General features: G+C 50.3%; 2 protein-coding genes across 6 annotated transcripts in view; one reads left to right on the forward strand and one right to left on the reverse strand.

Annotated features, from left to right (window-relative positions):
* Positions 1–66: 66 nt before the first annotated feature.
* MPI (mannose phosphate isomerase) lies at positions 67–20,957 on the reverse strand. Of its 4 annotated transcripts, none has more exons than XM_064382593.1 (9): positions 20,746–20,957; positions 7,722–7,849; positions 7,336–7,392; positions 6,937–7,137; positions 5,735–5,876; positions 5,221–5,403; positions 2,848–3,021; positions 1,955–2,163; positions 67–1,662 (listed from the first exon to the last, which is right to left on the reverse strand). In XM_064382593.1, the coding sequence occupies exons 1-9, from the start codon at positions 20,858–20,860 to the stop codon at positions 1,444–1,446; spliced, it is 1,428 nt and encodes a 475-aa protein (XP_064238663.1). In that variant the 5' UTR covers positions 20,861–20,957; the 3' UTR covers positions 67–1,443. The 4 variants fall into 4 exon arrangements, with proteins under 4 accessions (XP_064238663.1, XP_064238669.1, XP_064238670.1 ...); XM_064382599.1 differs by lacking the exon at positions 20,746–20,957 and adding an exon at positions 8,286–8,465; XM_064382600.1 differs by lacking the exon at positions 20,746–20,957 and adding an exon at positions 8,173–8,252.
* Positions 20,958–21,084: 127 nt separating this feature from the next.
* The window catches only part of SCAMP2 (secretory carrier membrane protein 2), a 31,374-nt gene continuing 28,872 nt past the window's right edge, over positions 21,085–23,586 (forward strand). Inside the window, exon 1 of one of the 2 annotated variants that reach the window (XM_064382612.1) lies at positions 21,085–21,250. In XM_064382612.1, coding sequence (XP_064238682.1) covers positions 21,194–21,250 — 57 coding nt within the window. In that variant the 5' untranslated portion in view covers positions 21,085–21,193. The remainder of the gene's footprint in view (positions 21,251–23,586) is intronic. The other variant, XM_012457637.2, reaches the window with a different exon arrangement.

The following is a 23,586-nucleotide window of genomic DNA, read 5'->3' on the forward strand; positions in this document are numbered from 1 at the left end:
CCTGAACTCATGATCCACCCGCCTCAGCCTCCCAAAGTGCTAGGATTACAGGCATGAACCACCGCGCATGGCCTCCAGCTCATCTTTATTTTTTAGCTGAAGAAAATGTGAAGGCAAAAAAAACACAGGAGATTTTTTGAAGGTGGTTTCCTGGAACTCCATTGTACAGGGACTCTAGTGTGGGCAGAAGCCCAGAAAGATTCTTTTGTGTGAATTTAAACCTTTACCTCACAGGAAGGAGCCAGTGGATTAAGACTGATTAGTCTCGGATGACAGTATCTACGATTGCAGGTCAGAAACATGAGCAGCGACAGACAGCTGACAGCCTCTTGCAGGTGTGTCCCACCCCTGGAGCAGGGCATCGGGAGAGATTCCCTCCTACGTATTTCTTGCCAGCTTAGGAAAGCTAACTGGGCTTCTTCTCACAATGAAAGTTGGCTAGTTCAGTTCCTGAGTCCCTGTAATCTGCAACAGTTGAGTATGTGCTAGAGAAGGGGTTGACAATCAGTAGTTTGGGCTTTGCAGGACGTACAGTCTAGTGCAACTCTTCAACTTTGCCCCTGTGGCTTGAAAGCAGCCAGACAGTATATAAATGAACAGGTTTGGCCAGAACTGGCCTGCCAGCCTGGTTTGCTGACCCCTGCTCTAGGGCCAACTGAAAAACAGGAGCAAAGAATCTTGCACTGATGATTGGTGTATCCTGAGCTACCTTCTCTCTGTAGGGCTGGAGGACCCAAGGCCTGCTTGCAAGCTGTGCCTCTGAGGCTGAAGCTGGCTTCCTCTTCCACTCCTTCCCATACAAGTGTTCTGGAGTATAGTTTACCTACCCCCAGGAAACTGTGAAGTTGGAATAAAGCAAAACCTGGGGCATCATGCAAGGAGGGCACTTTTGGCCCATTTTAGGAACAGGTACCCCAAAGGCTGAGTGCTCATTACCCCACAGCCTCAACACAAGTGACTTTTAATTGCTTTGACAGAACAAGAGGGCGAAAACAATGTTAGTCCACAGGCCTGCCCTTTCCCTTTCCTCCTCTGCAGCTGAGGAAATGGGTAGTCCCAGGGCAAGAACACTGTTCTTGGAAATTACCTGACCTGTTGCTCTGACAGATGCTGAGCTAATGCTGGGTCACAGATTTTGCCAGCTAGCCTGGAGCCATAGGCTAGAGCAGGGTTGGCAAGAGCCTGGCTCAGGTGTAGCAGAGTGGAGAGAGAAGACAGGGGGAGTGTCAGACCCCTCACACAGGCGCCTCCTCCCCAAAGAAGATGGTTCCATGTAGGTGTGTTCAGGAGTCACTACCTTCACGCTCCCTCCTCCACCCCAGCTCTTCCAGGGTGTACCTAAGGGGTCCAGAGCAAGGAAGGGGGCTTGAGCTGGGCCTGAGGAGGTGAGGCTGGCTGGAATTTAGGGTGACTGGCAGAGGAGAGCTAGGGAGGCTGTGGCCTCTACAGCAAACAGCAGGCACGGAATATCAGCAGGTTCTTCGGCTCAGTAAGCTTCAGTGAGACACTCTCATTGGCCCCAGTGAAGAGCACGCTGCCACGCTGCAGAGGGATTGGCGTCTGGGCTGTGGGTGTGCTGGCTGTCACTGTCCCCTGTACCATCAGGAGGATGCTGGCAGAGTCCAGTGCCAAGACCTTGTATTCAGTGACGGAGCCAGGGACCTGGGCAGGGAGAAACGATAGAGCAGTGCAGCTTAGACTCTGCTCTCATCAGTCCATGGGCCCAGGACAGTCCCCAGGGCACAAGGGAGAGCTCTGCCATCTTCTCCCGCAACCCAGGCTCAGTCAGCCTGGAGGCCTGGTCCCTGGTACAGGGAGGAGGGGGCGGGCCCTGGGGCCACCCCCCACCAAGTGGGCTTGACAGGAAACCCAACCCCAGGTGTCCTCCACATCATGACCCTTGCCAGAGATTTTCATGGCACACAAAGGACACCTGCCATGGCCCCTCACTCACCTCCATCTTCATAATGGTGAAGTCTGGCACAGGGGGGTCATAGATTGAGAGATAGGGGTCTTCCTGACTCCGTGTCGGGAGAAAGAGCCTGTCCTTGCTGGAGCTAGGGGTATAGCTGAGCATTTCACACAGTGTTGGCACGTCAATGAACTTGGGTGTCAGGCCAGCACGCACTGTGTTGTCTGAACACGCCATGCACTCCACGCAGTCTAGAGAGACAGTTGTCATGTGCTAAGCTGGTGAAGTATGACTTGGCTCTCCAGCTCTGGGCCTCTTAACCTGAGCTCCTTGAACCCCATGCCAAGTTAGGCAAAAACTTCCATGAATTGTATTCTCTGGGATAATGGAGCTAAGATATCAAATACCAAAAACAGGTGACAGGTCACCCATTATTGTCAGAGGGGAGTCATGTTAACCCCTGGGGGTTGGGGAGCCCCAACTCTCATCTCCAACTTCTAGCACAGAATCCTGTGCATGAGGCATGTGTGGATAAGCAGCCAACAGTCAAAAGGTAGCATCCTTCTGTGGCAACATCCATATTTTAGTGTAAAAATCCCTGGGTAGGTAGGACAGACAGGCAAAGGCTGTGAAATAGAACAACAACTTTGATCCAGTATAGCCTGGGTTCAAAGCGTAGTTCCCACACTGGCTAGCAGGGCTTAAAATCAGAGTAGCATGACACACAGGTTTGGTGGCAGGATTCAAGCGTGTTCAATGCTAAATGCATTCATCATCCCTACCAGCTGTTTCCTGCTGCACCCAGGATCCCTCAGAGGTCAGCGCTGCATGGTCCTTGGAGGTCTCCTTGACCACCCTTCTCCCTGTTTTCTCTAGATAGGGAAACAGGGCTCAGCAGGGATGGCAATGGGGCTCACTGCTGAAATGAAGCTCACCTCCTTTCAGGTAGGCATGGGGCATGTTGGCCTCCAGAAACATGGCCTCCCCAGGCTTCAGGGTAAGCAGGTTCAGGAAGTAGATGGCAAAGCAGCCGACATCACCTGGGTACTGCTGGTGCAGCTGCATCAAAAGCTCCCCAAAGATGTCCTCCATGTTGTTTCCGGCAGCCACTGAGGGTCACAGAGCACCCCAAGGTCACTTAGGGGGATACTCAGTGCTGTTCATAGCCCCACCTTAGCCAGGGAGTCCTGGGAAAAGGTCCCTGCCCACAGGAATCCAGAAGCCAAAGTAGCCCTGTCCTTCTGGCCACACCTTCAGCCCTTTGGGCTCCAGCCTTGCTTGATACTCCACTTCATACAAATGCCATCTTAGGCCGCTCCACACAGCATGAAGCAGAATGCGCCAAGGGCCAAAATGTGCCCTGGAGACGATAGGGGAAAATGAGCTCAGCCTGGCTAGAGTGGCAAGGGCAGGCTTTTTAATTTTTTAATTTTTTTTTTAAGACAGTCTTGCTCTGTCTCCCAGGTTGGAGTGCAGTGGTGCGATCTAGACTCACTCTAACCTCCCCGTCCCAGGTTCAAGTGCTTCTCGTGCCTCAGCCTCCCGAGTAGTCTGGATTACAGGCACACGCCACCATGCCTGGCCAATTTTGTTTTTGTTTTTGTTTTTTAGATGGAGCCTCGCTCTATCACCCAGGCCAGAGTGCAGTGGCACAATCTCGGCTCACTGCAATTTCCACCTTGCCTGGCTAATTTTTGCATTTTTAGTAGAGATGGGGTTTTACCATGTTGGCCAGGCTGGTCAAACTCCTGACCTCAAGTGATCCACCTGCCTCAGTCTCCCAAAAGTGCTGGGATTACAGGCATGAGTCACCACGCCCAGCCAGGCTTCTTTAAAGTGAGGCAGGGGGTCTGGCATGGTGGCTCATGCCTGTAATCCTAGCACTTTGGGAGGCGAAGGCAGGCAGATTGCCTGAGCTCAGAAGTTTGAGACCAGCCTGGGCAACATGGTAAAACACCATCTCTACTAAAATATAAAAAATTAGCTGGGCATGGTGGCCCATGCCTGTAATCCCGCTACTCAGGAGGCTGAGGCAGTAGAATTGCTTGAACCTGGGAGGCAGAGGTTGCAGTGAGCCAAGATCACGCCACCGCACTCCAGCCTAGGGCAACAGAGAAAGACCCTGTCTCAAAAAATGAAAGCACATACACACACACACACAGACACTGAACAGGAAAAAATATGTCTCAAAAAATAAAGCGCGCACACACACACACACACACACACACACACACACAGAGAACAGGAAAAAATAAGCTTGAGTAAAATAAATGGTGTCCTAAGGCTCAAATATGTGTCCAAAAAATGAAAAACACACACACACACACACACACACACACACACACACACGCACAGCAGGAAAAAAATATGCTTGGGTAAAATAAATGGTGCCCTAAGGCTCAAAGGTAGCAGGGAAAGAAGTTGAGACCTCATCACCTGCGCCACATAAGCTCACTGCTGGGAGTCTGTTCTGCTTTGTGTTTCTTACTGCTTCTGTTGACTCCCCACCTTTGGGGTGACATGACCACACCCATCACAGTCATTTCCTGAACTCTTCTTAGCACAAGGTCAGGCACACAGCAGGTAAAGGAAAGATCAAATGACTGAGTGCTGGAGGCATCAGGCCTTTCCAGGAGGGGGAGGATGCTCTTGTCCCCTTCCTGCCTCTTTAACCCCAAGATACAAGTCCCTCCATGGAGGGCAGCTGTGAGGCTGGGGAAAATCTCAGAATGCCTAGGTGGAAGGCATCCTAAGAGTCTTCTATGCCGGCCAGGCGCGGTGGCTCACGCCTGTAATCCCAGCACTTTGGGAGGCCAAGGTGGGCAGATCATGAGGTCAGAAGATCGAGACCATCCTGGCTAACATGGTGAAACCCCGTCTCTACTAATATACAAAAAATTAGCCAGCCATAGTGGTGCGCGCCTTTAGTCCCAGCTACTCAGGAGGCTGAGGCAGAATTGCTTGAACCCAGGAGGCGGAGGTTGCAGTGAGCTGAGATTGCACCACTGCACTCCAGTCTGGGCAACAGAGTGAGACTCTGTCTCAAAAAAAAAAAAAAAAGTCTTCTATGCCAGTCTGCCTCCAGCCATCTGGAGAAGATGACTGATTGGGAAACAGCACTCAGCCAAGGGCCCTGCTCCACAAAGACTAGGAAAGCAATGCTAAGTTGCCAACAGGTCATCTAAGCGGGGCCCCTTCTAGAGTTCCACTTGGGCAGAGGAGTTGAGAACCCTGTCCTCAGAGTCTGGTGTCTGCAGGGGAGCCCAGGCCAGAGCTCAGCACCCACCCAGGAATATAACCATGCCCACCTTGCTGCGAGATCCGCTTCACCAACAGGTTGAGCTGTTCCACCACCACTTTCTTCTCACTCTTCATCAGGTGGGAGAAACAGCTCTTCAGAGCAGAGGCCACAGCCTGGGAGTCACGGCTCATGCTCTGCTTCAGGTGTGTTGCTGCATCATCTCCAATCAGGACCAGGAACTCAGGCACCTCTGCAGGAAGGCCAGGCCCAGGGCCCATATCAGGAATGGTAAGATGGAACCCACACAAGTAGGGAGTTGGAAGAGGCCTTCGCATCCCAGCCCTAACCAAAGAGCCAGCAGTGCTAAGCAAACTTTGCAGTGGAAACCAATCACTCACCACCAGCCCTTGGCAATCACACCTGAGCCTGGTCTGGCCCACTGGCTCCAAAAACTGCTTCATGAAGCCCTTCAGTGCCTGTGACATGTGACCTCTGTTCTCTGCCAATGTTCCTACTATCATCTGGGTTCCCTAGGTATCCCTGGCCCAATACACATGCCCTCAGCATTCTGCCCAACTTACTGTTCAGAAAGGTGACAATCTCCTCAACTGGCCGGAAGCCACACAAGCCCTGGAAGGGGGTAAGGGCAATGGCCATCTCTGGCTTATGGTTGGCATCAGGGTAGTGCTGTGGAGCCTGGAGGTGTAGCTTCTCTGCCAGCTCCTGTGGGGTGGCCAGGGGAAGAGGAGGATGGTGAGGGTAGCCATTAACTAGCAGGGACACCAGTGCTACTCAGCCCCTGCTCTCTACCCTCCTCAGTCGCAGGATGGCAGTGGCTGCCTACCTCCGGCAAGGAGCCCAGTCAAAGCATGATGCAGAAACTTGAGTTCAGCCTACCCAGGGTAAGGAAATGGGCCAAATCCAGGGGAGAGCTGGGGTGGATTCTAAGAGGCTTGGTCTGTGAATCAGGAAACCCAAACGCTAGGCCAAGCTCTGACATGAACAAGCTGTGTGGCTTTGGGCAAATCCCTCCATTCTCTGGGTCTTACTTTGTGTATCTAGAAATAAGGAGTTTTGGCTGGGTGCAGAGGCTCATGCCTGTAATCCCAGCACTTTGGGAGGCTGAGGCAGGCAGATCATTTGAGGTCAGGAGTTTGACACCAGCCAGGCCAACATGGTGAAACCCCGTCTCTACTAAAGATACAAAAATTAGCCAGGCATGGCGGCACATGCCTGTAAATCCCAGCTATTTGGGAAGCTGAGGCAGGAGAATTGCTTGAACTGGGAGGAGGTAGCAGTGAGCCGAGATCACGCCACTGCACTCCAGCCTGGGTGACAGAGCGAGACTCCGTCTCAGAAAAAACAAAAAGGAGTTTGGATCCACAATTACTTAGGATGGGACTCAGGCTTGTGTAGGGAGACTCCATGGGGTGGAGCTGAGGATATCTGCCCTGCCCTGCAAGTTGAACTCTTCCTGAAAGCAGATGAGTAAATGGCAGATATGAATAGACCTGGGCTAGGTGAGGGAAGACCAGGAACAAGCCCCTCGGAATGAGCTTAGAGTAACCCCTGGCACAGGCCAGTCAGCTGTTGGCTTAGACTTAGTTGCTGCATGTGTCACCACCATCTGGCTTTGCAGAGCTAAATTGGGAGTTGTCAGCCTGGATTTGGCCTTGGGCAGGAGCCTAGCATGGGTGGGGTAAAAGCGGCAGTATAAGTCATGGGAGGGCCTTAGCATAAGCCTTACTCTACCCTGACCTCTACACCCCACTCTGTCCTTTACCTTGTTAGGGTGTGCCTGGATGGATAGGGCTGTTTCAACTGAGAGCACTTTGAAAAGGAAGGGCAGGTTGCCATTAAAGGTGTCCTTGACCTTTGAGCCCAAGCTGTCCTGGTTCTCAGCAATCCACTGTCCGAGGGTTTTCTGTGAGATGCGGTTGTCAAGGATCTTGGCATCCCCTCGGGGGTGAGTCCCCATCCACAACTGGAAAGACAGGAAACTTAGGAGGGGAGGGGGAAGAAACCTGGCACCCCGAGTTGGCCTGTCCCAAATGGTTATGCTGTGCTCCCCACAGGGCAACTGAGTCCTAGGAAAGGCCTCCCAGGTCTGAATACAAATGTTCATGCCATCATGGACATACAGGGAGGCAGCAGACCCAGACCCTAGGAGGGGTTAACATACATTTTGCAGTTTCAGAAGCAGAGGCGAAAGCCTTCCTATACTTTGGCTTTTTCTCCACTAAATAGGCAGGAGAAGTATTTTAAGTTAATAAAAATGCAAAAAAAAAAAAAAAATAGTCGAAGTAAAAAAACTTAATTGTCAAAGAGGGCGGAATTAAAATTCACTAAGTGCTAAGAGTGATTGGGGGAGGAGAGTGCTGGAAATCTCAGCCTATTATGATAAAACCTCTCTTCTTGTGGTACCACGATAGGCCATCAGCCTGAAGAGCCAAGTGGGCCTCATCCCTCCTTGCTGCCTCACCCTTCTCAGCTGATTCTTATGACTTGTCTCGGTCCCTTTCTCCTGACCTGCGGGGAGAGTAGGCTGAAATAGGGCCCGGGGCTCACCTCTGCATAGGGTTTGTCCTCTGCGATCTGGGCCAGTGGGTCACTGCTGGCCAGCAGCCGCGCCACTTCGCTGTTAGAACCCATCTTCCCCCAGGCATACTGCTGCACCGCACAGGAAAGTGGGAATACTGGGGGTACAGACAGAGGGTCAGCTGCCACTCCACTCCTCAGGCCCCACCTTAGTGTCCCGGGAAACCAGGCAAGAGCTGGGGGTGCTCACTTGGGACAGAGTCAAATAAGGGGTTTGTAGGCTGTTGGGCGAGACCTGCCTCCGCTGCAGGCTTCGATGTCCCCAGTTCTCAGATGGGCAGCAAGTACCTTGTGCTGACCTGAGGCCGGGTGGCGAGGAAAGAGCGGGCGGGACCCATCCCACGGCACCCATTCTGGAAGGCCCCCTCCCCTCGGAGGTCAATCCCCATTGCAGGTGGCCCCTCCTCTGCCTGGCACCCACCCATCTTTCCGCGGAGCCCCAGGAGTGGACTCAACCTGGCCGACCATCCCAGGATTCGTCCCCAGGACGCTCCCTACCCACCACACTCGCCGACACCACGGCCAATAGCTCACCTCGCGGAACGGCCATACTCGCCCCTTAACACTTGGCTTAAACACGTAAGCCTTTCCCGGCAGACCCCGCGGCCCTCTGCCCCCAGAGCTTCATGGGAAATGTAGTTCCCTGAGCGTTCCGCCCAGGCCCTGGGCACCCGCCCAGAGGCTTCCGGCGCAATTTTCAGTCTCTGCATTCATTCATTCCTTCCGTCGCCGGACACAAATATATTGAAAACCAGCTAAGTACCACGGACAGTTCTAAGGGCTGGAGGATACCTCAGACAGCAAGATAGCCTTCCCTCTGCCTTTGTAGAGCGCTTACATTCTGGTGAAGGCAAGACCGACAAGTATTGTAAGCAAATCACGTAGTGTGTTGAAAGGTCAAGGCCACAAAAAGTAAGGGGGGGGCAGGTAGAAGTGAGAGGCAGTTTGCAGAATTTCAAAGGCTGTCTGGGCAAGCCTCATTGAGGAGGTGAGGTTTGAGCCCAGACTTGGCGGTGAGGAAGGCAGGAGTGTTCTGCGGGGAAGGAAACAGCCACGGCGGAAGCCAGAGCAAGGCGGCAATGTGGGACTGTGCTGGGCATGTTCGGGAGTGACCAGCAAGACCACCACTGTGGCTGGAGCAGAGTGAGCAAGAGAGGGGTCGTGAGGAAGTCAGAGAGGAGAGGCGAGGGCAGAGCTTTGCAGGCTATTGTGAGGACTGGGTTTTACTCAGTCTCTCAGCAGTTAGAGATTTGACCAAAGAATTGCTGTGATGTGAGTAGGGACATACTAGTGATGATGGTAAATGTCACATGCAAGGCTCTTCACTTCTCTGAGCTTTGTAGAATGGGGTGAATAATGCCAGCCTGATACGCTTGTTGGAGGGTCAGATAGGATGATGTGGGACACCTGTAAGGTAGTCAGTGCTCTGTGTTCCTCTGATCCTTCCTGTCCCAGGTGCTGCAGAAAGTCAGAACCCCAACTTCTCCAGGCTGAGCTGCTTACAAGTTGCGCACAGAGAAGTCAGGGGAGTTACTAAGAGCTATGCATCGGGAAGGATGGGGTTGGGCCTTGGCTCTGCAGTAATCTTGCTATATCCTGTGGAGAAAGGCGTTGACATCCAGACCTCCTCAGTCAACAGCTTCCTAGGAGAAGGGCAGTCAGCTGGAGGGACTCAGGAGCACAGCAGTAAAAGCTCCAGAGAACCTGGAATGAGGGGTTACAGTTCCCGACTCTACCCTCATCACCCTGGCAATACCCTGATTCCCACAGCCTCTACCTCATGTGCCCAGGGGAAAGAGGGGGTGCTGTTTTCCCTGTAATGCTCTGCCCAGGTGTGGGTATCTACCTCACCTCCCCTGGGGTCCTCTGGCTCAGATAAATCAGCCTGCATTTCAAAGGAAGCTTTACCACACACTAAAGAATAATAAAATGGATAACACAAGACTCATGAAACAACGTAGATCAATAACTTCTACTTTGGAATACCACTCCTTCCCCTCATCTCCACTCCCCAAGTGATACGTTCGGCTCTGTGTCCCCACCCAAATCTCATCTCGAATTGTAATCCCCTCATGTCGAGGGAGGGACATGGTGGGAAGTGACTGGATCATGGGGGTGGTTCCCCCACACTGTTCTCATGATAGTGAGTTCTCACCTGAGCTGATGGTTTTATTCTATTTATTTATTTTCCTTTTTTTTTTTTTTAAGACTCAGTCTCGCTTTTGTCCGCCAGGCTGGAGTGCAATGGCGTGATCTCGGCTCACTGCAACCTCTGCCTCCCGGGTTCAAGCAATCCTCCTGCCTCGGTCTCCCAAGTAGCTGGGATTACAGGTGCCAGCCACCATGCCCTGCTAACTTTTGTATTTTTAGTAGAGACAGGGTTTCACCGTGTTGGCCAGGCTGGTCTTGAACTCCTGACCTCAGGTGATCCGCCTGCTTCAGCCTCCCAAAGTGCTGGGATTACAGGCGTGAGCCACCGAGCCCGGCCAGAGCTGATGGTTTTAAAGTGTGGCACTTCCTCACTCTCACTCTCTCCGGCTGCAGTCTAAGACGTGCCTTGCTTCCCCTTCACCTTCTGTCATGATTATAAGTTCCTGAGGCCTCCCCAGCCATGTAGAACTGTGAGTCAATTAAACTACCTTTTTTTTTTTTTTTGAGAAGGGTTCTTGCTCCATTGCCCAGACTGGAGTGTAGTGGCATGATCTCGGCTCACTGCAACCTCCGCCTCCTGGGTTTTAAAAACCCTTGCTTGTAAGCCATTGTGGAGTTCAGGTCTTAAGCATTAGCTGCCTGGTTCTCCTTGCTTGGCACCTGCAATAGTCGTCTCACTTTCTTTTGCTGCAAGTCCCAGTGTCACTGTTTGGCCTTTTTTTTTTCTTTGAGACAGAGTCTTCCTCTGTTGCTCAGGCTGCAGTGCAGTGGCAATCACAGTTCATTGCAGCCTCTACTTCCAAGACTCAAGTGATCCTCTCACCTCAGCCTCTTGAGTAGTTGGGATTAATAGGCACATGCCACCATGCCCTGCTAATTTTTTTATTTTTTAGTTTAAGAGATTGGGTCTCTGCTGGGTGCAGTGGCTCACACCTGAAATCCCAGCACTTTGGGAGGCTGAGGAAGTCAGGAGTTCAAGACCAGCCTGACCAACATGGTGAAACCCCGTCTCTACTAAAAATACAAAAATTAGCCAGGCATGGTGGCACACACCTGTAATTCCAGCTACTCAGGAGGCTGAGGCAGGAGAATCACTTGAACCCGGGAGGCGGAGGTTGCAGTGAGCTGAGATCGCACCACTGCACTCCAGCATGGGCGACAGAGTGAGACAACGTCTCCACAAAAAAAAAAAAAAAAGAGATTGGGTCTCACTATGTGGCCAGGCTGGTCTCGAACTCCTGGCCTTAAGTGATCCTCCTACCTCAACCACTCAAGGTGCTGGGAGTATAGGTGTGAGCCACTGTGCCTGGCCAGTGTTTGGCTTTTTCTGCACACTAGGAAAGCAGACCCAAGTTCAATTCAGTAACAACATTAAAATGAGACAGTAACCACATTCTCTCTTCCTTTTGAGCTATTTGTCTCTTCAAACTTCTTGCTATTGCCACAACTAGGTATAAATTAACCTAATAATACCACAAGGATACTGTAACCCATATCCCAGGGCTTAACAGTATATCGCCAATCACTAGTCAGTGCTATTTCAGTTAACCAATGAGAATTCCTGACAAAAGACTTTGTATCAGCCCACTCCTTGTCCCTGCCTTTTGCCTTTAAAAACATACTTGTGGGCTGGACACGGTGGCTCATGCCTATAATCCCAGCACTTTGAGAAGCTGAGGTAGGTGGACTACAAGGTCAGGAGATTGAGACCATCCTGGCCAACATGGTGAAACTCTGTCTCTACTATAATTACAAAAATAGCTGGGTGCAGTGGCTCACACCTGTAATCCTAGCACTTTGGGAGGCTGAGGCAGGCAGATCACCTGAGGTCAGAAGTTTGAGACCAGCCTGGACAACATGGCGAAACCCAGTCTCTACTGAAAATACAAAAATTGGCCAGTGTGGGGGTGGTGGTGGGCACCTGTAATCCCCTACTCAGGAGGCTGAGGCCAGAGAATCACTTGAACCCCTGAGGTGGAGGTTTCAGTGAGCCAAGATCATGCCACTGTACTCCAGCCTGGGCAACAGAGTGAGACTGTCTCAAAAAAAAAAAGGAAAAAAAAAATGTGACTCACGCCTGTAATCCCAGCATTTTGGGAGGTTGATTACAAAAAAATCCCCTTGGCGGGCAGATTACAAGGTCAGGAGTATGGAACCAGCCTGACCAACATAGTGAAACCTGGTCTCTACTAAAAATACAAAAAAAGTTAGTCAGATGTGGTGGCGTGTGCCTGTAATCCCAGCTACTCAGGAGGGCTGAGGCAGAAGAATTGCTTGAACCTGGGAGGTGGAGGTTACAGTGAACTGAGATCACACCCTGCACTCCAGCCTGGGTGACAGAGCAAGACTCGATCTCAAAAAAAAAAACCAAAACCTTGTAACAAAGGCCTAATAGAGCTCATATCCAAGGTTACTTGGGTCTGAGTCTTATGGACAGCTGTCTCACTGTGAATCAAGTAACTATATTTTGTGACTCAGCCTCTTCCTTTTAGGTCAACAATCTAGTTGAACTGATCACACTCTATTATCTAGTGACAATACACTTTCCTCTCTCTCTTCCCTTCTAAACGATATGTCTAATTCAGCTTCGCATTTCTGCCAGTGCCCAGTTGAGGGTTCAAGCTATAATAGCAGCCTTTTTTTTTTTGAGACAGAGTATCCCAGGCTGGAGGGCAGTGGCATGGTCAGAGCTCACTGCAACCTCCACCTCCTGAGCTCAAGTAATCCTCCCACCTTAGCCTCCTGAGTAGCTGGCACTACACCACCACACTTGGCTAATTTTTGTATTTTTTTGTAGAGATAGAGTTTTGCCACATAGCCCAGGCTAGTCTCAAATTCCTGAGCTCAAGGGATCCACTGGCCTCAGCCTCCCAAAGAGCTGGGATTACAGATGTAAGCTACGGCACCTGGCTGCAGCTAACTTTTGTTGCTATAATAATGGCAGGAAGCAGACAAATCTTAGGCAGACAGGGACAGGTCCCAGTGAAAACAAACCTTCAAACCTCCAAAGCCTGAAAGCCAAGCTACAAGTTCTGGATAAATCCATGGACTGGATTGAGAATTTCTCTTCCTGTTTGGTGCACTTTCCTCTGATTAATCCCCACCCTTCACCTATTTTACATATACCAACCCTTCTCTAATTGGTTTCTTACACCGTTGTGCCTATCTTTGAGTGCTGCCGTTGTTTCAGCCTTTTTTTGCACACTCACAAACCAATCAGCATGTACTCCCCCATTCTGAGCCCATAAAAGCCCCAAACTCAGCCACACTGAGAGGAAGACCACCCTACTTCAGGTGGACAACCCCCCTTGCATCCTCCTTTTCACTGACAGCTGTTTAGTGGTTCAATAAAGCTCTTTGTCCTCCTCACCCTTCAATTCTCAATGTAACCTCATTCTTCTTGGATGTGGGACAAGAACTTGGGACCCACTGAACATGGGTAAAAAGAAGGCTGTATCACTCGTTCTCTGCCTTCCACTGGCAGAGGTCAGCTGCCTCATGTGATGGGAAGCAGTGGTGGGGCCAAGCCAGTCCTGGAACTACAGGCTGGAATGGGGCGACGGGACTGAGAGCTGTTAACACACTGGCCGCTGTCCATTGAGCTCTAGAGAGCAGGGCTAAAAGAGCTATTAGCATGCTGTAACATCCCTTCTGGGGCTTTGTGGTCACAGGCATCCCTGTTGAGACACCACCGTGTCCCCTCAATATGACACCCCTGGTCCAGCTGCAAGCCCTGCATGGAGCCAACTCCTGTGTCTGCGCTTGATATGGCGGCCAGACCCCATACTTCCTTACTGACTCACCCCCTTCCTCCAGGGGCTGAGTGCAGGGATCTGCACCAGAGTGCAAGCCAAGCGTGGCCCAGTGGGCTGAGTAGATGGGGCATCCTGCAGCAAGCCCAGGCCTGAGCAAGGAGACCTCCAACTGGCAAAGTGGCTGAGAAGAAAATCCTGCATCAGTTATACACTGGGTATGGCCAGAGTCAGGCCTTAGTTCCCCCTTATCTGGGGTCTATGTGACAGCAGTAGGCATTTTCCATCTGATAGGGATCTGGGTTTCTGGAAAGCAACTCAAGGGCATATGACAGCCAGGTGCGGTACGTAGCTCATGCCTGTAATCCCAGCACTTTGGGAGGCAGAGGCAGCCGGATCACCTGAGTCAGGAGTTCGAGACAAGCCTGGCCAATGTGGTGAAACCCTGTCTCCACTAAAATACAAAAAAAATTAGCTGGGCATGGTGGTGCGCACCTGTAATCCCAGCTACTTGGGAGGCTGAGGCAGGAGAACTGCTTGAACAACAGAATGAGACTCTGCCTCAAAAAAGAAACAAAAAGCTCCCAGATAGCTGAACATATGGTCCCTGGAGGTCATGGAAACTCCACACTCCTTCCCACGGGCCTTACTCCATGCGTCTCTTCCATCTGGCTGTTTATCTGTATCTTTTGTAGTACCTTTTGTTGACTTAAAGAGAAAAGAAACTTAGACAACTTTAAAATTGTCTAAAAAAATGAAAAAAAGAAAAAAATAATAAATAAATTATTCAAACTTAGGCGGGTGGCCATAGGAATCCTGATTTATAACCAGTCGGTCAGAAGCGAGAGGTCACAACCTAGGGCTTGAAATTGGCATATGAAATAGTGGGGCAGCCTTGTGGGACTGACCTTGTGAATTCTTGAAGCTATCTTCAGAGGGTTAACAAGAATACTAGACAGACATATATTTAAAATTCAGCATTAATCAGGCTGGACTGGGTGCGGTGACTCACACCTGTAATCCCAGCACTTTGGGAGGCTGAAGTGGGTGAATCACAAGGTCAAGAGATGGAGACCATCCTGGCCAATGTGGTGAAAACCTGTCTCTACTAAAAATACAAAAGTTAGTGGGGCATAGTGGCATGTGCCTGTAGTCTCAGGTACTTGGGAGGCTGAGGCAGGAGAATCGCTTGAACCCGGGAGGCGGAGGTTGCGGGGAGCCGAGATTGCGCCATTGCACTCCAGCCTGGGTAACGAGCGAAACTCCATCTCCAAAAAAAAAAAAAAAAAAAAGAATTGCTTAAGATGTTTTTTAGATCCTTAATTCCAGGGGAACAAGTGATGCCAAACGGTTTAAAGACTCCTGACCAGGTCCGGTGGCTCATGCACTTTGGGAGGCCAAGGAAGGAGGATCACTTGAGCCCAGGAGTTTCAGACCAACATGGCAAAACCCTGCCTCTACAAAAAGTACAAAAATTAGCCAGGTGTGGTGGCATTCGCCTGTGGTCCTAACTACTCAGGAGGCTGAGGTGGGAGGATTGCTTGAGCCTAGCAGGTTGAAGCTGCAGACTGCTCTTCTGTACTCCAGCCTATGTAACAGAGCAAGAAAGATACTGTCTCAAAAAAGCAAAAACAACAACAACAACAAAAACAAGCCAGCTGCGGTGGCTCATGCCTGTAATCCCAGCACTTCGGGAGGCCAAGGTGGGCAGATCATCTGAGGTCGGAAGTTCAAGACCAGCCTGACCAACATGGAGAAACCCTGTCTCTACTGAAAAAATACAAAATTAGCCAGGTGTGGTGGTGCATGCCTGTAATCCCAGCTACTCAGGAGGCTGAGGCAGGAGACTCACACACTTGAACCCAGGAGGTGGAGGTTGCGGTTAGTTGAGATTGTGCCTTTGCACTTCAGCCTGCGCGACAAGAGTGAAACTCTGTCTTAAAAAAAAAAAAAAAAAAAAAAAGACCAGGCACAGTGGCTCAGGCATGTAATCCCAGCACTTTAGGAGGCCAAGGTGGGTGGATCATGAGGTCAGGAGATGGAGACCATCCTGGCCAACATGATGAAACCCTGTCTCTACTAAAATATAAAAAACTAGCCGAGCACGGTGGTGGGTGCCTGTAGTCCCAGCTACTCGGGAGGCTGAAGCAGGAGAATCTCTTGAATCCAGGAGGCGGAGGTTGCAGTAAGCCCAGACCGCGTCACTGCACTCCAGCCTGGCGACAGATCAAGACTCCATCTCAAACAAACAACAAAAAGCCAAACACCAAAAAACAAAAACCAACCAAACAAAACTCCACACTTTGGCCCACTCCAAAACCTTTAAAATCCCTAACCCCTTCTGCAGAATTTTGAAAAAGAAAAAAAAGGAAAAGAAAAAAAATTAAAATAAATAAATAAATAAATAAATAAATAAAATCCCTAACCCCGGCTGGGTGTGGTGGCTCACGCCTGTAATCCCAGCACTTCAGGAGGCTGAGGCGGGCAGATCATGAGATCAAGAGATCCAGACCATCCTGGCCAACATGATAAAACTCCATCTGTACTAAAAATACAAAAATTAGCTGGACATGGTGGCGCACACCTGTAGTTCCAGCTACTCAGGGGGCTGAGGCAGGAGAATCGCTTGAACCCAGGAGGTGGAGGTTAAAGTCCCAGCTACTTGGGAGGCTGAGATCACGCCACTGCACTCCAGACTGGCGACAGAGGAGTCCCAAAAAACAAACACAAAATCCCCAACCTGGCCAAGCATGGTGGCTCATGCCTGTAATACCAGCAATTTGGGAGGCCGAGGCAGGCAGATCACCTGAGGTCAGGAGTTCAAGACCAGCCTGGCCATCATGATGAAATCCCGTCTCTACTAAAAAAATTAGCCGGGCACAGTGGCAGGTGCCTGTAATCCCAGGAGAATTGCTTGAACCAGGGAGGGAGAGGTTGCAGTGAGCCGAGATCATGCCCCTGGGTGACAGAGTGAGACTCCGTCTCAAAAAAAAAAAAGAAATTTCCTAACCCTAAACTCCTTGGGGAGATAGATTTAGGGTTTTCTCCCATGCCCTCATTAGGTCACCCTATGATTAAACAAACCTTTTTCTTTGCTGCAACCCGGTGCCTCAGCATACTGATTTGTGCATCTGCACAAATGAACTTACTGCAGTTACAATCTGACACTATCTCCAGGTAGAAATTAAATTATATTGAAGGACACCCAGTTAGTGTCTGCTGCAGAACTGCTTGATGTGTGGAGAAACAACCCACACACATCAGGTGTCAGAAGTATTGTGGTGAATGACTGTTGAGGGAGTCTGTAGTTGTGAGGGAGAAAAAGACACTGCTTTTTTCATCAGTTCTCAAAACAACCCTGTGAGACTGTAACCGCCCAACAGGCTCCCCTTGCCTGCTGCCTAGACAGAGCCAATTTATCAAGACAGGGAAACTGCAATGGGGAAAGAGTAAATTCTGCAGAGCCAGCTGTGCAGAAGATAGTTTTATTATTACTCAAATCAGTCTTCCTGAGCATTCGGGCATCAGAGTATGTATGTATGTATGTATGTATTTATGAGAGTCTTGCTCTGTAGCCCAGGCTGGAGTGCAGTGGCATGATCTTGACTTACTGCAACCTCCACCTCCCAGGTTCAAGCAATTCTCTGCCTTAGCCTCCCGAGTAGCTGGGATTACAGGCATGTGTCACCACATCTGGTGAATGTTGTATTTTTAGTAGAGGATTTTGTATTTTTTTTTTTTAGTAGAGAATTTTGTTTTTTTAATTTTTTTATTTTTTAAATTTTTTTAGAGATGGGGTTTCTCCATGTTGGTCAGGCTGGTCTTGAACTCTTGACCTCAGGTGATCCTGCCCACCTTGGCCTCCCAAAGTGGTGGGATTACAGGTGTGAACCACCACACCCAGGCGGGACAGGCCATTTCCAAGGGGATACAAAATGAATTCTTCTGCATCCTCCCACTTGTGTGCAGATATTTCCTGAAGTAAAGCTGAGCTGAACCCTAAAGGATAGTCAGGATTTAGATAGGAGAGAGGAAGGTGAAAGAAATGGAGACCAGGTGCACTGGTGTGTAGCTGTAGTCCTAGTACTTCGGGAAGCCGAAGTAGGAGGATCATTTGAAGCCATGAGTTCAACACCAGCTTAGGCAACAAAGCAACACCCTGTCTGTAAACAAACAAACAAACAAAGAAATGGATGAGGGAAACAGTAAGATAGTTACTAAACTATCATACACGTATCATGCATGTGGGCTGGGTGCAGTGGGGCATGCCTATATTCCCAGCACTCTGAGAGGCTGAGGTGGACAGATCATTTGAGGTCAAGACCAGCCTGGCCAACATGGTGAAACCCAGTCTCTACTAATATTACACACACACAAAAAAAAATTAGCTGGGCATGGTGGTACATGCCTGTAATCCCAGCTACTCAGGAGACTGAAGCAGGAGAATTGCTTGGACCTAGGAGGCAGAGGCTGTAGTGAGCTGAGATCATGTCACTGCACTCCAGCCTGGGTGACAGAGTGAGACTTTGTCTCAGAAAAAACAAACAACAAAAAAAAACCCACACAAAAAATAAATGTGTATCATGTGCTTTGTACTATGTTAGTGGCAGAAATACAACAGTGAGCAAAACAGACCTCAGCTCTACCCTCATGGAGCTTCCAGTCTAGTGGAGGAGACAGAGACAGGAATAAAGAACCAGCTATACAAGTATTAATTACAATCTGCAGTAGGTATTGTGAAGGAGAAGTACAGGGCGACAGGAGAGCTCATGTCGGGCCTGAGGTGAGAATGGAGGGAAGCTACCCCGAAGAAAGGCATCTGAACTTGCATGTGAAGGGTAAGGAGAGGTTAACTGGAGGATGACAGTGGGGCATGGGTTAAATGCATACCAGGTAGAGGGAACACGTGTGCAAAGGCCCTGAGACAGGAGGGAACAAGGAAAGTTTGTGGATCTGAAGAGCACTAGCATGGCTGGAATGCTGGGGGTTGGGCACCAGAAGGGGTCAGAAGGAGAGAAAGATAGGGGCAGATCCTTTAGGACCTTGAAGACAAACTAAGAATTTGGGGCCGGGTGCGGTGGCTCACGCCTGTAATCCCAGCACTTTGGAAGGTCAAGGTGGGTGGATCAACTGAAATCACCTGAGGTCAAGAGTTCAAGACCAGCCTGGCCAACATGGTGAAACCCTATCTCTTAAAAAAAAAAAAAGAATTTGGGCCTTTATGGATTTTTTTTTTTTTTTTTTGAGATGGAGTTTCACTCTTTTTTCCCAGGCTGGAGTGCAGTGGTACAATCTCAGCTCACTGCAACCTCTCCCACCCAGGTTCAAGTGATTCTCCTGCCTCAGCCTTCCAAGTAGCTGGGATTACAGGTGTGCACCACCACACTTAGCTCATTTTGTATTTTTAGTAGAGACAGGGTTTCACCATGTTGGCCAGGCTGGTCTTGAACGCTTCACCTCAGGTGATCCACCTGCCTCTGCCTCCCAAAGTGTTGGAATTACAGGCGTGAGCCACCGCGCCTGGCCTGATTTTTTTTTTTTTTTTTTTTTAAACTAAGATAGGGTCTCACTCTGTCACTCAGCTGGAGTATAGTGGTGCAATGATGACTCACTGCAGCTTTGACCACCTGGGCTCAAACAGTCCTGCTTCCTCAGCCTCCTGAGTGGCTGAGAGTACTGGCCCAGGCCACCTTTTTTTTTTTTTTTTTTTTTGAGATGGAGTCTTGCTTTGTCATCCAGGCTGGAGCGCAATGGCACAATCCGGTTCACGACAACCTCTGCCTCCAGGGTTCAAGCGATTCTCCTTCCTCAGCCTCCTGAGAAGCTGGGATTACAGGCACCCGCCATCATGCCTGGTTTATATTTGTATTTTCATATAGATGAGGTTTCACCATGTTGATCACCAGGCTGATTTGGAACTCCTGACCTCAGGTGATCCCCTCCGCCTCGGCCTCCCCAAGTGCTGGGATTACAGGCGTGAGCCACCACGGCTGGCCTCTTTCTTTTTTTTCTTTTTTGAGACGGAGTTTCGCTCTTGTTACCCAGGCTGGAGTGCAATGGCGCGATCTTGGCTCACCGCAACCTCCGCCTCCTGGGTTCACGCAATTCTCCTGCCTCAGCCTCCTGAGTAGCTGAGATTACAGGCCTGCACCACCATGCCCAGCTAATTTTGTTGTATTTTTAGTAGAGACGGGGTTTCACCATGTTGACCAGGATGGTCTCGATCTCTTGACCTTGTGATCCACCCGCCTCGGCCTCCCAAAGTGCTGGGATTACAGGCGTGAGCCACAGCGCCCGGCCCTGCCCCCTTTAAACAGATCTTTGATTACAACATGAAAACAATAGATTAAAGCAATAAATAAATAAATAAAACAATAGATTAACAGCACTTAACAGCACTGTATTAGTCCAGCGTGAAAATGACAGTGGCTGGGATTCGATGACAGCAGAGATGAATAATACCAGAGAGATCCAAATAAATAAGGTAGATTTGGCCAGGCAGTGGATCATGAGTATAATTCTAGCACTTTAGGAAGCCAAGGCGGGAGATAACTTCAGCTGGGGAGTTTGAGACGAGCCTGGGCAACACAGTGAGACTCCCATCTCTACAAAAAATCCATAAATTAGCTGGTATGGTGACGACCAGCTGTAGTCCCAGCTACTCAGGAGGCTGAGGTGGGAGGATCGCTTGAACCCAGGAGCTCGAGGCTGCAGTGAGCCATGATCGCCTCACTGCCCTCCAGCCTGGGCGACAGTGAGACCCTGTCACAATAAAACAAAAAAACAAAACGGAGTTGTGGAGAGTGAAGCAGCCACCTCCCCAATGATTGAGGAGGCTCTGTTGCTGAATTCCTTCATTCACTTACTAAATGCTTGATGCCCAGGTTCAAGTCCCAACTCAGGTCCCAAAGCTGATGCGCCCAGGAACCCTCATCCCTAAAACGATGAAACGACATCAGAGGAGGAGCAGCCCTAAAAGAAGCAGGCTCAGCTTGGGTGCAGGGCTGCTGGATGGTCCTTGCATTTCTCTCTCCCGGAACACGTTCTGCAGGGGAGACGCTTTCCTAGTTCTCCCAAAACCTCTCGCTCACCTGTCACTTTTGTCCTCGGCCCTCGCACCAGTTTGGACTTCTTTCCAACCTTGTTCTCCAGGGAAGTGAAGGGGCTGTTTACTGTCCCATTTTTCAGAGTTTGCTTTAGAAACATAAAATTGTAAGGTATCAGACTGATAGGCAGTTGGGAAGGACTCCGGCCACGCCTCTGGCTCCGTAGACCCTCGGCCGAGACCTCCAAAACCCCAGCAGAGCGAAGTTGTGGACCGAAGCCGAACGCCCATCCGTCGCACTATTGTGGCCTGGGCAGGGGGGCGGAGCGGACCTCGGTGACGTCATAGAACCACGCCCCCAGGGGAGGGCGCCAGGCCAACGCCAGAACTGCTGGCTCGATCCCGGAAGTGGAGGGTCAACACGAAGAGCCGCTGGGTCTGGGTGCTCGGAGGCAGCAGCGTTCTAGGAGCTTGCCCGCCGACCCCCGATCGCCATGTCGGTTTTCGACACCAACCCCTTCGCGGACCCAGTGGACGTAAACCCCTTCCAGGTAGAGCCCTCCCGCTCCACCCAGCTCCCAGATTTCTCTAGGGCCAAGGGCCGCCGCCCGAGCCTCCTTTGCCAGAGCTGGGAGACGTGGCTAGGACGGACGGGTCATGTGCCCAATGGGAGAGCAGACTTTGAGGTGTGACCTATCGTAACGCGTGGAGGGCGGGACTAGCAGCAGGTGGAACTGCAGAGGAGGCGGGGCGCTGAAGCCTTGGAGGGAGTGGGGTCTTCTAGTACTCAGAAACGTAGTCGGTCCGACTGGGCTGTGCTGGGGAAGGTGACTGGAGCAGGCACGGTCGGACCCTTAGGGAGGTCCCCTAGATTCACGGAGAATCGAAATGTGGCTATCACATTCCCTCATTCTTGGGTAGACACTTGTCTTGAGTCACCTTAGGACAGGGGGTGACAGCCACATAATGAGTTGGTGAAGCCTCTGGTGGGGTGGGAAAATGTGGGAAAAGCCCAGAACACCTGCCAGCGCTCCACCAGCAGACAAACTAGTGTATAAAATACAGGAGAGCCCCTGAGATTTGTCAGGGAAAGAAGGCTGGGAGAGGGCGTGAAGGTAGCCTAAGTTGAAAAATGGCCTTGATAAAAATTCCACACTTTGGCCATGGGTCTAGTTTGGAGTGGGTTTTGACCCGAGAGCCTGAGTTAGGGAGGGAGAGATGAGGGTGGCTCTAAAAGAATCTGGACCCACAGGGAACGTTTGTCTGATGGACCCGTGTGTGGTGGCAGCATAGTTGAGATGCAATGACCTGTGAGTTGGCCTGACCTTTTGAACAGCAATTGAGGAAGAAACAGCCTCCCTGCATTTTTTTTTTTTTTTTTTTTGAGACAGGGTCTTGCTCTGTTGCCCAGGCAGGAGTGCAGTAGCGCAATCTTAGCTCACTGCAGCCTCAACTTCCTGGGTTCAAGTGATTCTTGTGCTTCAGCCTCCCAAGAAACTGGAATTACAGGTGTGCACCACCATACCCGGCTAATTTTTGTATTTTTAGTAGAGATGAGGTTTCACCTTGTTAGCCAGACTGGCCTCAAACTCCTGGCCTCAAGTGATCCACCCACCTTAGCCTCCCAAAGTGCTGGGATTACAGGCATGAGCCACCACGCGTAGGCTCGCTCTTTCTTCCTTCCTTTCTTTCTTTTTTTTTCGCTTCTTTCTTTCTTCTTTCTCTTTCTTTCTTTCTCCTTCCTTCCTTCTTTCCTTTTCTTTTATTTTCTGACAGAGTTTCACTCTTGTTGCCCAGGCTGGAGTGCAATCGCGATCTCAGATCACTGCAACCTCCGCCTACTGGGTACAAGTGATTCTCCTGCCTCAGTCTCCCGAGCAGCTGAGATTACAGGCATGCACCACCATGCCCAGCTAATTTTGTATTTTTGGTAGAGACAGGGTTTCTCCATGTTGGTCAGGCTGGTCTTGAACTCCCGACCTCAGGTGATCTACCCACCTCAGCCTCCCTAGGTGCTGGGATTACAGGTGTGAGCCACCACTCCTGGCCTCTTTCTTTCTTAAGACAGGGTCTCACTCCGTCGCCCAGGCTGTAGCACAGTAGAGGTCATGGCAGCCTTGACCACCAGGGTTCAAATAATCCTCCCACCTCAGCCTTCTGAGTAGCTGGGACTACAGGCATGTGCCACTGGGCCTAACTCCTTTGAAAAAAAATTTTTATAGAGAAGAGGTCTCACTGTGTTGCCCAGGCTGGTCTTGAAATCTTGGTCTCAAGCAATCCTCTGGCCTCAGCCTCCCAAAGTGCTGGGATTGCAGGCATGAGCCACAGCACAGTCTTCCTATATAAAGCCCACACCTTTCTGCCTTTGAGCTGAGCACAGGGATGATCTTTTTCTACCACTCAGGGCTGAACTCCCATTAGCGCCAGAGCTCCTGTACCTCTTGTTTCACGTCTGCTCAAAACCCGTTCTAGGGAAGCTTGTTTGTGCTGGCTGGTGAAATTATGAGCCCTGACGTTCTGCTCTGTCAGGATGTCACCAGGCGCATAACTCACCCTGCTTGTCCTTTATTTTGGTCATTGGCAGCTTTTAAGTTTCCTGCAGGTGTCAGAGAAGTCCTTGAAGGAGTCCTTCCTGCCTTTCACAGCATGAGTTTTTCCACTTTGAATCACTTCAAAGGTCAGAACAAAATGAAAGGAGACCTGAACTAAATAATTATACGCTGTCAGGAGAGTGAAAATGTTTTGCTTCTTTATTGGTCTCAAGGCGTCTTAGCCAACAGGAGCCCTCAGGGTGAATTCTGATAGCTTGTTTCTTAGAACATCAGGGAATTTTGAACATCCCTCTTAGAGCTTAATGCTTCTTGACAGAGCCTTCGCAAGGACCTTG

Source organism: Aotus nancymaae, unplaced genomic scaffold (assembly GCF_030222135.1).
Source record: "Aotus nancymaae isolate 86718 unplaced genomic scaffold, 86718_ANA_hifiasm-v0.15.2.pri h1tg000003l, whole genome shotgun sequence".
NCBI classification, from domain to species: Eukaryota; Metazoa; Chordata; class Mammalia; order Primates; family Aotidae; genus Aotus; species Aotus nancymaae.